Here is a 16,506-nt window from a genome sequence, read left to right as displayed (position 1 = left end):
AGATGATGGCCAAAAAAGGAAAATGCTTGAATGGATCTCAAGTGGTCCAACAAGTGCCCTCTCAGCCACTTCAAGTACCGCATCCAAAAAACACCAGTCCTGTGAGTTGTCATCCCAATCAAACTTGCTTTCTCCCAGCTCTGAAGTCTCCATCAGCCCTGCACAGTATGGTGGAACTGAGATGGCTGAGTCTGCAGAGCTGTTCAGTCACACTATAGCCTGGGAATCAGAGGTCTGCTCCCAAGCTACAGTGAGTACAGACCAGGAAATGGTCTGCAGTGATGCCCAGAACCTTTGTGACTCTGATTCAGGCCGTGAGGAGCAAGTTTCTGAGCATAATGTTGACCCTTTGTCACAAACTGTAACGCCTGTGGTTATAGACAATGAGGAACATACTGATGAAGATGAGACGCAGATACCCGATTGGGATGACAACTTAAATATTCGGTCAGGGCAAGAAGAGGCTCAGCCTGAGGGGGAGGGGAGTGCAAACACAATAATTGATGATGAAGTTCTAGATCCCACCTACTGTCAACCCCCAGTCAGGCACTCGAGGAGGTCAACAGAGACGGTGGAGGAGGATGCAACCGACGACGAAGTTACCTTGCGCCTTCCTGGACAGAGTCGGAGCACTGGTAGCACGTCTACAACTGCATCATCAGCCACCACTCTGCCTCTGAGCACTAGTCGGGGGGGCTCAGCAGGTCGCATGCCCTCTAAGCCTTGCCTAGCCTGGTCCTTTTTTGACATAGAAAAAGATCGCCCAAATAATGTGATGTGTAAAATTTGTCGTGATTCTGTTAGTAGAGGTCAAAACCTCAGCAGTTTGACAACTTCTTCCATGAATCGTCACATGAATAAATATCATAGGTCCCGGTGGGAAGCTCACTGTGCTGCAATGCGGCCTAGCGGAGCGAACCATCCACGGCCTGCCCCTTCCAGTGCATCCGCGCGCTCTTCATCTTCTAGGACTGTGGGGACAGCTGTCACACCTGGTTTTCCACGCACAACTTCCACCACTGTAACCTCAACAGGCACTTTGCTTGGTAGGTCGTCAGTTGGTTTGGAAGGGGAAACAAGTGAGTGTGTACAGCTCTCTCAGACATCGATAGCACCAACGTTGGATGAAGGCAACATCATGTCTCCGCCTGCACTTTCCTCACAAACCTGCATTTTTACAGGGACACCCTACTCAACACCGTCTACACACAGCAGCCAGATCTCTGTCCCTCAGATGTGGTCAAATAAAAGGCCATTTCCTGCGACCCATGACAAAGCTAAGAGGTTGACTCTATCCCTCTGTAAGCTCTTGGCTACCGAAATGCTGCCTTTCCGCCTAGTGGACACACAGGATTTTAGAGACCTTATGTCTGTCGCTGTGCCCCAGTACCAGATGCCTAGTCGCCACTACTTCTCTAAGAAAGGTATGCCCGCACTACACCAGCATGTCGCACACAACATCACCGCTTCCTTGAGAAACTCTGTGTGTGAACGGGTGCATTTCACCACCGATACTTGGACCAGTAAGCATGGACAGGGACGTTACATGTCGCTGACTGGGCACTGGGTAACTATGGTGATAGATGGTGAAGGGTCTGCTTCACAAGTCTTGCCGTCCCCACGACTTGTGTGTCAATCCTCTGTCTGTCCAAGTTCCGCCACTGCTTCTGCCTCCTCCACCTCATCTGGGTCCTCCACCTCCGCCCCAAGCCTGCCTGGTCAGGCCACCAGCGTTCTCACTGCGCAGAAGGAATCACGCACTCCTCATTACTATGCTGGCAGCAGAGCACAACGGCATCGGGCGGTCTTTAGCTTGACAAGTCTTGGGAATAGGAGTCACACAGCTGAGGAGTTGTGGTCAGCTCTGCGGTCAGAGTTTATTAAATGGTTGTCTCCACACAACCTGCAGCCTGGTAAGGCCGTGTGCGACAATGCTGCAAACCTGGGTGCGGCCCTTCGCCTGGGCAAGGTGACACACATGCCTTGTATGGCTCACGTGTTGAACCTTGTTGTCCAGCAATTCTTAACACACTATCCCGGCCTAGATGGCCTTCTGACCAGGGCAAGAAAACTGTCTGCTCACTTCCGCCGTTCAACCGCCGCAGCTGAGCGACTTGCATCTCTCCAGAAGTCTTTCGGCCTGCCGGTTCATCGCCTGAAATGCGATGTGGCGACACGCTGGAATTCGACTCTCCACATGTTACAGCGACTGTGGCAGCACCGCCGAGCCCTGGTGCAATACGTCATGACGTATAGCCTGGGCCAACGAGATGCAGAGGTGGGGCAGATCACCCTGATGGAGTGGTCTCAGATCAAGGACCTATGCACTCTTCTGCACAGTTTCGACATGGCGACGAATATGTTTAGCGCTGACAATGCCATTATCAGCATGACAATTCCAGTCATTTACATGCTGGAGCACACGCTAAACACTATTCGGAGTCAGGGGGTGGGACAACAGGAAGGGGAGGAACTACAGGAGGATTCATATGCGCAAGGGACAACAACATCCCCAAGGTCCAGACGTTCATCATCACCAACGCAGCAGGCATGGGACCATGGGGGACAGGGATCAACAAGGGCGCATAGTAGCAGGCGAAATGTTGAGGAAGGTGCAGGAGAACATGAAGAAATGGAGGACAAACTGTCCATGGACATGGAAGACTCAGCAGCTGAGGGAGACCTTGGTCAAATTTCAGTTGAAAGAGGTTGGGGGGAGATGTCAGAGGAAGAAAGAACGGGTAGCACCTCTATGCCACAAACACAGCGTGGACTTGGTCCGCATGGCTGCGCAAGACACATGAGTGCCTTCTTGTTGCACTACCTCCAACATGACCCTCGTATTGTCAAAATTAGAAGTGATGATGACTACTGGATTGCCACACTATTAGATCGCCGGTACAAGTCCAAATTTTGTGACATAATTCCAGCCATAGAAAGGGACGCACGTATGCAGGAGTATCATCAGAAGCTGTTACTCGATCTTAGCTCGGCTTATCCACCAAACAACCGTGCAGGTGCAGGGAGTGATTCTCCCAGTTGTAACTTGACAAACATGGGACGGTCTCGTCATCTTCAACAGTCTACCCGTACCAGTAGGACTGTATCTGGTGCTGGTAACAGCAATTTTATGGAATCTTTTCATAATTTTTTTAGACCCTCCTTTGCAAGGCCACCAGAGACAACAAGTCTGACACATAGTCAACGGCTGGAGAGGATGATACAGGAGTATCTCCAAATGAACATCGATGCCATGACTTTGCAAATGGAGCCGTGCTCCTTTTGGGCTTCAAATCTAGAAAAATGGCCAGAGCTCTCCAGTTACGCCTTGGAGATTTTGTCGTGTCCAGCTGCCAGCGTTGTCTCTGAACGTGTCTTCAGTGCTGCTGGGTGTGTGCTGACAGATAAGCACACGCGTCTGTCCAGTGACAATGTGGACAGACTAACGTTCATCAAAATGAACAAGTCATGGATCCACCAGGAATTTACTACCCCTGTGTCATCCTGGGGAGAGTAAATGCTTGTGGATTTGGAATGTGCTTGATGCAAATCTAGCTGTGAAGTGTACAACTAGGGCACAAGTGCTGCCACTGAATGGGTGGGTGTGTGTGGGGCACAATTTTTGGAAAAAAAGTGAGACTCCGCTTGGAGTAACCCTTGCTTGCTGTGTTTTTTAAAAATGATCCAAGATGAACAGAGCTGGGATCAGGAAAGACTTTGCTACCTACCCCGGTGTCATCCTGGGGACGGTTAAGAATAGCGTATTTTTGAATGTGCTTGATGCAAATCAAAACATCCTGTTTGCAACTAGGGCACAAGTGCTGCCACTGATGGGGTGTCTGTGTGGCCCAATTTTTTGAAAAAAGGGAGACTCCGCTTGGAGTAACCCTTGCTTGCTGTGTTTTTTAAAATGAGCCAAGATGAACAGAGCTGGGATCAGGAAAGACTTTGCTACCTACCCCGGTGTCATCCTGGGGACGGTTAAGTATGGCGTATTTTTGAATGTGCTTGATGCAAATCTAGCTGTGAAGTGTACAACTAGGGCACAAGTGCTGCCACTGAATGGGTGGGTGTGTGTGGGGCCCAATTGTTTGAAAAAAGGGAGACTCCGCTTGGAGTAACCCTTGCTTGCTGTGTTTTTTAAAATGATCCAAGATGAACAGAGCTGGGATCAGGAAAGACTTTGCTACCTACCCCGGTGTCATCCTGGGGACGGTTAAGAATAGCGTATTTTTGAATGTGCTTGATGCAAATCAAAACATCCTGTTTGCAACTAGGGCACAAGTGCTGCCACTGATGGGGTGTCTGTGTGGCCCAATTTTTTTAAAAAAGGGAGACTCCGCTTGGAGTCACCTTGCGGTGTTTTCATGATTTTAGAAGGGCATGCCATGCCTATATCTGTGTCTCGTCCTCTTTTTCCTCGTAACGCTGTTTTGTTTTCACATGAGAATTTGTCCTTGTCACTTTCCCATGTGTTTGTGTTGTGAGTGGTTTGTCACCTTTTGGACACCTTTGAGGGTGTTTTCTAGGTGTTTTTATGTGTTTGTGATTGCCTGCCATTTTTTCCTATGCAGTACGAGTTCGGTTCGTCGAACGTTCGACGAACCGAACTCAAACGGGAGCTCCGTTCGGCAAACTGACCTTGAGCCGAACCGCGACCGGTTCGCTCATCTCTAGTTACCGGTGGGAAGCCATCAGAACCGAGAACATAACACAGGTGCAGGGAAAGGCAGTCACCGCCAACCTACCGGGAACCACCGCAGCCGTCTGTGGGACCCGTCCATCCAGCCGTTTGTTTTACCGGAGACTTTGCATTCATCATTGGCTGAGTACCACCATGCCATGCGGCACCGCGCTGCCCCTGCGACCCTGCACCTCACCAGGCCCCGTAACCCGCCTGCCACCCCTCCCTCACTGGGCCCCGGGACAACAACCCCCCTACTCACGGAGGGGAGAAAACAACATCCAAGCTGCTCCCTGTCACCGCTCTCGGGATCCCCGTCCAGAGCAGCGGTGGTGTCACAACCTCACCACAACCGTGGGTGGCGTCACGGACAATAAATCCCCAAAACCATTCTCCTTTTCTCTCGCGGGCAAGGAGCGCCGCTCGAGTCCCCGGATCCGGCCCACCGCTCGAGCCACCGAGCAGCAAGCGAAGCAGCAGCAGTGCCGGACCCGAGCGTGGTGAACGCAGCGTCCCTTCCCCGCCCGCGACAACTACATCATAGGCATGTCGATGGCCATGTGGAATAATGCATGCCCCTGCCAGAGTGTGTTAAATGTCACTCTCAGTGATTTATAGGGGCATTTATCAGGTTAACAGCAGTGGGTGTAGCGCCGTCATGATTAAATCAGCTGTCATGTGCTGGGAAGAGTGCGAGCCTGCATCAAAGGCAAGCACATGAAATATATACATGTATTCCATATGTCCTCTTTAACCCCTTCACTACATAGCACCATAATGTTTTTTTAATTCACCATACAGTTCCAAAGATAAGGCCTTTTCTTTAGTGCTAATTTTTATGGTCTTTATGAAGAGGGAATAGATGACAAGGTAATTTTGCAGAGAGACCTAAAGACAATCCTCTATATTCTCCACAGGATAGGTGATATCTTATTGATCGGTGTGGATACGACCATTGTTATGCACACCGATCGGCACAACAGAGTACCTTTCCCCCTTTTAGAATTAGGCAGCAGTGTTATGCCAACTTGATGTTCCTTGCATTCCATTTGGTGCTACAAAGCATTCAGTTTGGGTTTTTCTGGTAGCCCTATAGAGAATGAATGGAGCCGTGTTTGGTTGTCCTACATAGCATGCTCTTTTGTAGTGGGGATAAGAGTTCCCCATCAGGAGATAGAAATTTCCCATTCTGCTAATTGATGCAGGTCCCAGTGGTGGGATACACGCGGATTAAACAAGTTATCTATCCTGATGATAGAAGATGACTAGTTTTATTTGGACAACCCCTTTAATATATTAAAGATGTTTCTAATAAAAACATAAAATGTGTTTACCATAAACAAATAGGATATTAATATAAAAATAAATATAAATGATAGACAGTGTCTGGTAACACCCTGTACCATTCAAGCACCTAGGTATAACAGACATCTAAAGAAGTGTTGTTTTGCCTTGTCACCAAACAGTAATATCCAGATACTGTATTACAGTATGATAATAATAGCAGTATGTATGCTAAAATATCAGTGCCATAAAATGTTCCAATAACACCACCATATTAGTATACAATATCTATTTTTAGGCCATGTGCACACGTTGAGTATTTGGAGAATTTTTTACCTCATTATCAAAACCAGGAGTGGAACAATCAGAGGAAAACTATAATAGAAACACGTCACCTCTTCTGTATTTATCACCCACTCCTGGTTTTGGCTTAGAAATACTGAGGTAAAAATCTCACGTGATACATGTACAGCACAATATACAAATCTTATATACACACAGGTACAATACAAACATACTTGTAAAATATTAACATACATGGCAAAAAAGGGAGTTGGATATACATTGTTTATAGGTTTGGAACAAAGTAGTACAACATTTTACCCAAATAGAACAAGCACTGCATATACAGTATATCATTATAGTCAGTACACCCCTTACATTTTTGTAAAGTTTTCAGTATATCTTTTCATGGGACAACACTGAAGATCTGACGCTTTGATACAACGGAAAGTAGTCAATGTACAGCTTGTATAACAGTGTAAATTTGGTGTGTCCTATAAATAACTCAACAAAAAGCCATTATTGTTTAAGCAGCTGGCAATAAAACTGAGTACACCCCTAAGTAAAAAAAAAAAAGCCAAATTGTGCGCTGCCTTAACTCTCTTGGGCATGAAATTCACTAGAGCATCACAGATTGCAATTAGAATTCTCTTCCCTCCTCCATGACGACATTACGGAGATGGTGGATATTATGAGATCTCGAGCTCCTCCTTATTATGTTTGAGGATTCCCCACAGATACTCAGTAGGGTTTAGGTCTGGAGACATGATTGGCCTCAGTTTCTTTAGTAAGGCAATGGTTGTCTTAGAGGTGTATTTGGTGTCATTATCATGTTGAAATAATACCTTGTGGACCAGTTTCTGAAGGGAGAGAATCATGCTGTGCTTCAGTATGTCACAGTACAGTCCCTGACAGAAGTTCTGTCGCTTATCCATGTTATGTAAATAAAAGCTTATAACCTGACTTTTAATTCATCCATTGGTTTCATAAATTACTCTTTTGAAAGCTGAAACTCTCCCAAATTTGATTTAGGTTATGAAAATAAAGTTACTGCAAAGCTGAAATATTGATCATTTAATGAACACAGAAAGGTCAGATTGTGGCAAGACAAAAGTTTTGTTGCCCACAGAAAGTAATGTGAAATTCAAACAAGTAATTAACTTCTAATACAAATATATGTTGCATAACATTGGTGAATGAAGTTGTGGTGCTATTAGAGCCATATTTAATATTTTGTGGGACTTCCATGAGCTTGAAGGACTGCATCCTTGCGGTTCAACAATGATTCATACAATTTATTCATGAGGTCATCAGGAATAGCAAAGAATGCAGTCTTAAATGCCTCCCAGAGTTCATCTAGATTCTTTGGTTTTGTTTTCCAAGCTTCCTCTTTCATCCTACCCCAAACATGCTCAATGATTAATCAAATTCAAGCATGTCTCTACAGAAATATGATCCCAGATATAATCTACTAGCCCTCAATGTTGGTGCATACTGATTTGGACAAGGAGAGAGGGAGGAGTGCACTACAATAGCTTTTATATATATATATATATATATATATATATATATATATATAAAAGAGGGTGCTGGAATTGCAATGGAAACATAGGTATCAGAAGAAAAAGGAGAAAAAGACATTGCACATAACTTGGACAAGGAGAGAGGGAGGAGTGCACTACAATAGCATATATATAAAAGAGGGTGCTGGAATTGCAATGGAAACATAGGTATCAGAAGAAAAGGGAGAAAAAGACATATATACAATTTGCACTGTGACAAGTGATTGTTGACTTTTTCTTACTACAAATATTTTGTGGGTGCCTGGTGTTGGCAGTGTGTTCATGTTTTAATTGTTTTTATATGTACAAGTGTACTTTAAATAAAGGTGTTGTTACTTTTGTATACAGGTTGTTCGGTTATGTGCAATGTCTTTTTCTCCTTTTTCTTCTGGTGCATACTGATTGACTCTCTTGGGTTTGCATACAGATTTTTCTTCAACTCTATCCACAAGTGTTCAATTGGCTTGATGTCTGGGGACTGTGGGGGCCAATCCAGGACCTCCACTTCATTGTCACTGAACTATTTCTTCACCAATCTCGATGTATGCTTTGGGCTCTTGACATGCTGAAAAACTATGTCATCCTATTCATACTCATAGTACTTGAGTGCACAAATTAACAGGTCCTGTAGGACACTCACATATAACTCAGCACTGAGACTACCATTGATCCTGGTCAAGTATCCAATGCTTTTGGCTGTGAAACAACGTCATATCAACAGGCTTCCTCCACTGAACTTGACTGTTCCTTCAATCTCTTGATTATATCTTGATCATTAACCCCTTTTTACCGTGTTTCTTTCAGACTAATTTGCACCCATCAAAACCTAGTCTAATGACTTTCCAATCTTGTACTGTCCACTTGTCATATTTTATTGCAATCTCGAGACGACACTTCTTATGATGATATTGAAGACGAGGCTTCTTCCCCTTTTTTGGGCCACCATTCCAGACTTGTGTAACGTTCATCATTGGTGTTTGCATGGGTGTCTGTGATCTCACTATTATGAAGCATACGAGCCACCTTCACTGTTGTGTTTGTCACTCCAGAACTGATAGACCTTGTGATGAGCCGACTTGTTGACTTTTATATTTTGACTAGACATCCATCTCTTGGCTTTTGAACAGATGGACAGACTGCATTTCATATTCTTCCAACTGTGATTGCACTCACATGATGCAGTTTGGTAATTTTGTTTGCCGCGAGACCGCTATCGATGAGCTGGTTCATGCTTTTTCTCTTTTCTTGGGAAATCTTCATGGCTGCTCTTTGATTTGAATCTATGACCTTTCGCTTGGGAATCAACCTAATAACACACTGAGCTATTAGAGAATGTGAGAATAGGTTGTAATTTGTAGTATACAGGAAGAAAAAAAATTTCAAACATCAGGAGAAAAACAGTAACAATAGAGTAACATGACAAGAATCTGCATAACTAATTATATGCTAAATAGTTGCAAGTTAATTTTATGTATGTAATAGCCAAAATAATTGTCTATAAAATTAAGGTAGTCTCACACTCAAAGATCTAGTGGACGGTTAGATATGGACACTGAAAGTCAAACGTTCAAAACATTGTTACCCTTTTACTCATCACTGTATGTTCATTATAACACTAGTTCCATGTCTACATCTCAAGTATGGTATAAAAACAGGATTTATTTATAATAATTAGAAATAACACATAAAATAAACATTTTGTAATCAATAAGTTCACCTTAATTCTTAGTTAAATTTCTTTAAACCTAGTGAACTTGCATGGTATACCTAGGCCTCATGGACAAATTACAGCCATGTGTAGTTTAGAGCTGAAGGTGCTTTGTGTGCCACCATCAGGTGCTCTGGGTGCCACCATCAGGTGCTCTGTGTGCCACCATCAGGTGCTCTGTGTGGCACCATCAGGTGCTCTGTGTGCCACCAACAGGTATTCTGTTTGCTACCATCAGGTATTCTGTGTGCCACCATAACATGCACACCATGCCATGGTTTTACAGTGTCCACTGCAGTAAGACTACATACAATTCTACAGGTACTAAGTCTGTGGTTCTATGGAGCCATAATGGAATAATAATCATGAGCTTTGTATCATGACCTCCAAACTACATTAATTTATGGGCAATTGACTCAACATTCAAACCCACAGCTCCATGAAATCTTGGGTAGATCACAATATATACACCATTTATGCCGATGCCACGTACAAGTGAAAATAAAAAATATTCCTAATTTTCAACTTCAATATTTCTCCATATTACTGGCACTAAACATGTATTTACTGAGCTGTCCTTAGTTTATGAATGAAAGATACTAAGGTGAAAGTTATTTCTTTGTCACATTTCTTTATAATCAATCACTAGATGATTACTGTAGGCTTTTTTATGCTTTATATAGTTGCTCTGTTACAGTACATCATCATTGGTGTCTATATTTGCATCATTATCTTCTTCTACTACTATGTCAAAGTGTGGTCTTGATTTCGCAGGCTGATACACAGATCTTGCTGTCATCTGTTTTCTGGGCTTCAATCTCCAATCCACTCCTTTAGCTCTGCTCTTTGTGCCTTGGGCGCTCTGTCCCTTCACTTCATATAATGGTGGTTTTGCTAAACCAGCACCAGGACTAATTACGATCTTAGTCTTTTCTTCACATAGGGTGCCATCATCATCATCATCATCATCAGTGTGACCTTAATGGAAACCAATAGAAATTTAGAATAAAGATACAACTGAAGAGGAAAAAAACGAACAATATTGTATCCTGTCAATACGTTTCTGGTTATATTGTATCCTGTTAATCCATTTCTTGTAGAAACTGTACAAGGGCCATGTCTAGTAATGCAACCCACTTCCAACCACTATAAGGCTTGTGCGCACGTAAATGCTGAATTTTCTGCAGCGATTTGACAGCACATATGCAATTCAAATTGCTGCAGAAACACTGCGTAATGGATGCAGTGTTTCAGCAGAATAAATCTCGATTTCATGGGCTCGGGATGCTGCCCCCACCATAGACATAGACAGAGTGGGAGCTGCATCCAAAGTGTACGAAATAAGTGACATGTTGCTTTTTTGAATGCACGGATTTGGGTCAAAATTTCAGCATCCAAATCGCTGCGTTTAAAAAGCAACGTGCGGATGGATTATGCACAATCTACATAGATTGTGTTGGGGACGCAGGACACATGCATTTACGCTGTAGTGCAATACGCAGCATAAATGCATGAATTTACGCAATGTGCGTACAAGCCCTTAGGCTAGGGTCACAAGAACGTTTTATCTCCATCCAAGATAAACTGTTCCGTTATTCTGATAAGCATCTAATCAGAGTTTCACCAGAGTGGCATTAGGTTCTCCTGGAAGTGGAGAGGAAAAAAAAGATTTTCCACCATCTCCATTCTGTCGTCCCTGGAAATCAGACCTCAATAGGATGTCATACAAGTGCAATCCATTTTTTTTCACTGACTTGAATGTGTGAGAACCATCCGATTCTCGGTGTCTCTGTGGGAAATTGAAAAATTGTGCAATTTGTGATATTTTTTTTGATACGCCGAATCAGTCAGTGAAAAATATTGTTCATCTGCACTGCCCTATTGAATAATACTAATTGGAGTGCGATCTAACTTTTTAATCTATACCACTTGGACCAAAAATACAGGGTCGTGAGCACGAGCCTGAACTGATCTGTAATACTTCATCTGGCCCATCGACCTATTTAAGTGCATCCACATCAGTGGTAGAGCAACCTGTTCAGCATTTCAGCCTCCTGCCTGCTGCTTATTACATCCCATTCCCAATAACTCGCTCTGGTGGATTCATCTCATGTGGATTACACTTTACATTTGTATTGCCATAATAAACTCACATATTTCTGACCATCATTCCAGTATAGATTTCCCTGTAAACTGGGCAGCAGATATACAGTATGCCAGCCTGGATCTGGCGCAGGATAAGTGCAAGGCACTCATGACAGGATAGGGCAGGAAGGGGTTAACTTCTGGGAATGAGGTGTTAGTGAGGATGGGCTTTGATTTGAGCGGGAAAAGAGTGAAGAGGAATGGGCGGGGACTAAAAGAACCTACATGGGTGTGGTTTAGAGATAAGGGGTTGATATACATATTTTTGGCGGTTTGAGACACCATTTTACAGTAAGGACTTTTGGTGTCCCGTCTTCCTCCCTATTTTTGCTAAACATATATACTGTTTTATGTTTGTGCAGAGTTAGTTTTTTATGGTAGAAATGGGTTATAATTAGATTAGTGCTGTTTAAAGCTATGTACTGTTGCGGGTCCTTGGTAACAAGAAGAGGGCTCCATTGCTTACCTATTGGTACTTACCAGCTTGGATATTGAATTAATATATGATTATCTCCTCTAAGGGGCGGACCCTGGGGAGTGAGGTTTGATGATTTATTGGCCATGGTAGTGTAAACCGTTGTACACCACTGTAGCTGGTCGGAGGTTTTAGCGGCAAGTGGTGGAGGCTGACGCGGCATGTATCTGTGCTCAGTGGTGTATACGTGAAGATGTATACATAATTCTGTGATTTATTAGTTGATGTAGCAGCCAATGTTACCATGGACTTTCCTTACAGATTATTCATATATTACAATGTTATGTTTGCACTTTATATTTTACAGGTTATATATGTTCTTCAATAAAAGCTGTGACCAGTCACCTTCCAAATGATGAATTGTGTCTGACTCTGACTGTCAATTATTGGGGAACATGGGTGGTTGGGTTCTATTTATTAACCACCCCTTCAGGCTCTGCAATTATAATGTCATATGGATGTAATAATGCCTTATGGAAGGATACTTGTTTGCTAGGTTCTCTCAGTCTCTTCTTATTAAAATCATATTTTCATAATATCATGATTTATATATACATAAATATTACCTTGAAGTGATTCTTCCTCAAAGAAGTCCCCGGGTTTATAACAGTGATGAGGCAGTGAGAAATAACGGAAATTCTGCACGTCTGTCTGCCAAGGGAGGTAGAAATTATTTTACTTTTTTCTCTCTAAATGTATTTATTTCTTAAACGTTGTCTAATATTTTGATATGTAGGTCTTCAAAGCACAATAAGTCTCAAAGCCAAAATATTAGTCCCTATTTGTAGGTGTATCACCAAACAGCCAGTTGTTCTGAAAAATACCCCAAAATGATGTGTTTGCCTTCTATACCCAGTGTGTTGTACCCGTGTAGCCTTGATAGCCAACAAACCAGTTATCATATTTTGGTGAAAATATGTTTCTACATAAAATATATGAAAGGGGTTGTTCCAGACTAAATACAGCCACCCACCTCCTCCTGGCGCAGACCACATTGCACTAAATCCAATGGGTTGACTCCAGGTGAGCATGGCCACTGTTATTGTCACACAATCCAGTGGGGCCTCCCTATATTGTATTGTAGCGCCCCTGTATGCATCAGGATGCTACAGGGAACTTCATCCTGTCACCCAGGGTGCAGGGTCTACCCCCTATGGTTCCAGGTTCCCAACAATGGTGTCACTAACATCCGCACTACAAATCCCAATCACACCTCACACCATAACCTGTACAGACACACCAGTGGGTTGGTCAAGTTGGAGCACGGCCTTCAACCTATGGGTCAGGCAGACTGGTGGGAGGGGAGACAAGAGAGAAAAGTGTTAGCCCTCAAAACGTGAGGAGCGGGGGAGTTGTAGCTCCCAGGGAGGCGGCAGGTTGCGTCGCAGATGGTGGTCCGGGACCACAGGAGTCGGGGACCGGTATCAGGAACACTGGACAGGGGTGTGACGGACGCAGTCTAGGAACACTCTTGGCACTAGAAAGCTCAATTACCTTACCGATACCGAGCACAGCGGGGTACAGGACCCTAGATCAGGGAAGAGCTTTAGGCGCCTTGATAATTAACCTGTGGAGAATAGTCTCTGTATGAACTTTCCCCAAGAGTTCAGAGATTGAAGATATCAGCACAATGCAGGGCATAGGGTTCTCCAAAGCACACAACCCACTAAAATCCCAAGTGCCAGCCATCAAGAGCACAGCTGCCATATATACAGGTAGCGGGGCCCCGAAAGCTTCAAGCCGAGGGGCCACAATGGCCAATCAATTTGTACACGGAGGCAGGGCTCCGGACTTACCAAGTGAGACCAGTGGGAGCGGGACCTGGACGAGCTCCCCCGCAGAGTCTGCGGTACCTAGAGACTTTGGTTTACCATCTGTGTGAGTGCCTGCTTATGCCACCTAATCCAGCACCAAGACTACCGCAGTGAGTAACCTGACCCCTGCATCCTGCTTTCCCAAGGCCGAGCCACCCGATCACCAAACCTCCTTTCCCCCACCATCCGGGGCCTTCCCTACCTGTGGAGGGACTGACACCTTGCTGCCCCCACACCATCTGCCTCGGTACTCCCTTCGGCAGCGGCGGTACTCCAATTACCGCAACCCGCAGGTGGCGTCACAAACATTTATCACCTGTAAATACTCCCTTTATATTTGAAAGAAGAAAAATTCCAGCAACTTGGTCCAGGCAAGAAGTTCTTTAAAAAGTAGATTCTTTATTTATATATCTGAGGTAGATGGGGGCTCCATTTTACCCTAACATGGACTTTTTAACATGTATATAAAAAAAGAATCTACTTTTTAAAGAACTTCTTGCCTGGACCAAGTTGCTGTAATTTTTTTTCTTTCACCATTACTACAAGGATTTGCCGACCTTCCGTTCCTTGCACGGTCCACAGTATATGGGTCTCCATTTAAGCAGGTGAGCCGGATAGAAACTTTTTTCTCTATATCCCTTTACATTTGAGTGGACGCAAGCCCCCAGGTTTGGAGACCCTCGAGCCACAGCAACCCCGGATGCGAGCAGTTCGACTGCTGCAGGGGTGGCATAGTATGATGGCTTACAGTAGCCCCCACACATTGTTTGATTGCCCCCACACACTTTAAAATGGCCCCCAGTAGCTCCCTACACTGCACGATGGGCCCCAGTAGCCCTCTGAAATACATGATGGTGTCCAGTTGCCCCCCAGACTGTGTGATGGCCCATAGTAGCACTCACACATGGTATGATAGTCTTCAACCATATGGTGGCCCTTAGATGACTCTTATAATATATGATAGCCCCAGTAACCCCTCCTACTGTGTGAACTCCAGTAGCCACCACACTGAATGATGGCTCCTAGTTGCCCCCACTTTGTATAAAGGTTCCCAGCAGCCCTACCACGCTATATAATGGAGCCCACACACATTGTATGCTTTCCGCGCCCACCAGCCATCCTGACATCTGTGGTTAGTTGTAGTCAGATGCGCCCACAGCCTGTGTGACAGTGTCTGACCACAAGTAATCACAGACTCTGTCTGCAGGTGATGTAAAATACATTAATTAAAAAAAAATCAAAACAATTGGCACAGGGTCCCCCATATCATGATACCCAGCATAGATAAAGCATATGGCTACAGGCTGTAGACCCCAGTCGTGTGCTTATTCCGGGCGTCTGACTGCAACCAAACACAAAATTCAAATAAAAGTGAACTCTCGCGCTGTCGTAAGAAGATAGTCAGCAATATTGGTTAAAGGTGATTTTATTATGCGTTTCAGAGATCACATCACCTTCCTCAGATAAATCACACATGTAGATGTACTGCTGACCATCTTCTTACGACAGCATGGCAGTCCACTTCTATTTGAATTTTTGACACTTACTCCTCGTGGTGCCTGCTACAGCTATAACCTACATGCTTTCAATAGCAGTTGTGACTATTTTCACAACTGTATCAGGTGAGCACATCTGATTTTTATTCTACAAACGTTTGTAACGTTAGCATCCTATTAGCGCCTCTTGTCTTTTCAGTTTCCTTCACATTGATGCAACCAATCACAGACGTCAAGACTGCCGTTGCGCAGGGGAATGAGTGAATACGCATGAGCAGTAATGAGCTTCCTAGAAAGAAGAATAAGCAGCCTGGAAGCAGTTACAGCCAGGCTGGTGACTCGGTAAGTTTGAAGCGCTTGCTCCAATTTCCCTATACCTTCTACAACCATTTTTAAGAGCTGGATTCTGGTCTCCATAGACTTATGATTTATTTTAATCCAGTTAGGTCTGCTGATGCCGGTTATCTGTGTGTCCTCCCGCCACTACACCCAACAGCCCTCCAGACAAACACACATACACACACACACACACACACACACAATATGATAGCCCCAGTAACCCCTCATACTATACAAGAGTGCACAATAGTCAGCTTCACAAGTACTATTATAATAAAAGAAAAAAAAGTCTTATACTCACCTAAGCCTGGATTCTAGTGAGACCCGTGGCAGACAGGATAAAAACGTGGGAGGATTAATGAAGTGATGTCATCTCGCTGGCGCATGCACAAGTCATCAGTCCTGGCATCATGATGTCGTGATTGTCTCTTTATTGTTCTGTATGGTGAACACCTAAAGCAACCTGCGGCATATATAGATTGGGGGGCGGTAGTGCAGGGAGACCATGTCTCCCTGCTCCACCACAGTGTTGCACTGTATTGGCGTGCGCAGCACAGCAGGCCGATACAATTTAGGGTAGTAATCTCTCCGGGTGGGCCACTGTAAGTGCGGGGCCTGGGGTGATCACCCTATTTTTCTCTCCCCTCAACGGTAGCTACACTACTATATAAATGATAAATGTATATTCATGTATGTCACAGAATAAATGAGTAAAAA

The 16,506-nt window shown here is 44.3% G+C and overlaps 1 protein-coding gene across 2 annotated transcripts in view; it reads right to left on the bottom strand.

Moving 5' to 3' along the window:
* Positions 1-5,822: 5,822 nt before the first annotated feature.
* Positions 5,823-16,506, bottom strand: part of SLC9A4 (solute carrier family 9 member A4) — a 78,992-nt gene continuing 68,308 nt past the window's right edge. For both annotated transcript variants that reach the window (XM_075336479.1, XM_075336480.1), the window contains exons 11-12: positions 12,707-12,791; positions 5,823-10,498 (exon numbers count right to left, since the gene is read on the bottom strand). In XM_075336479.1, coding sequence (XP_075192594.1) covers positions 10,212-10,498; positions 12,707-12,791 — 372 coding nt within the window. In that variant the 3' untranslated portion in view covers positions 5,823-10,211. The remainder of the gene's footprint in view (positions 10,499-12,706; positions 12,792-16,506) is intronic.

The sequence above is a fragment of the Anomaloglossus baeobatrachus genome, chromosome 2 (genome assembly GCF_048569485.1).
Source record: "Anomaloglossus baeobatrachus isolate aAnoBae1 chromosome 2, aAnoBae1.hap1, whole genome shotgun sequence".
Taxonomy (NCBI): Eukaryota; Metazoa; Chordata; class Amphibia; order Anura; family Aromobatidae; genus Anomaloglossus; species Anomaloglossus baeobatrachus.
Note: the sequence above shows the minus strand (reverse complement) of the source record. Positions and strands in the feature narration are given on the sequence as shown.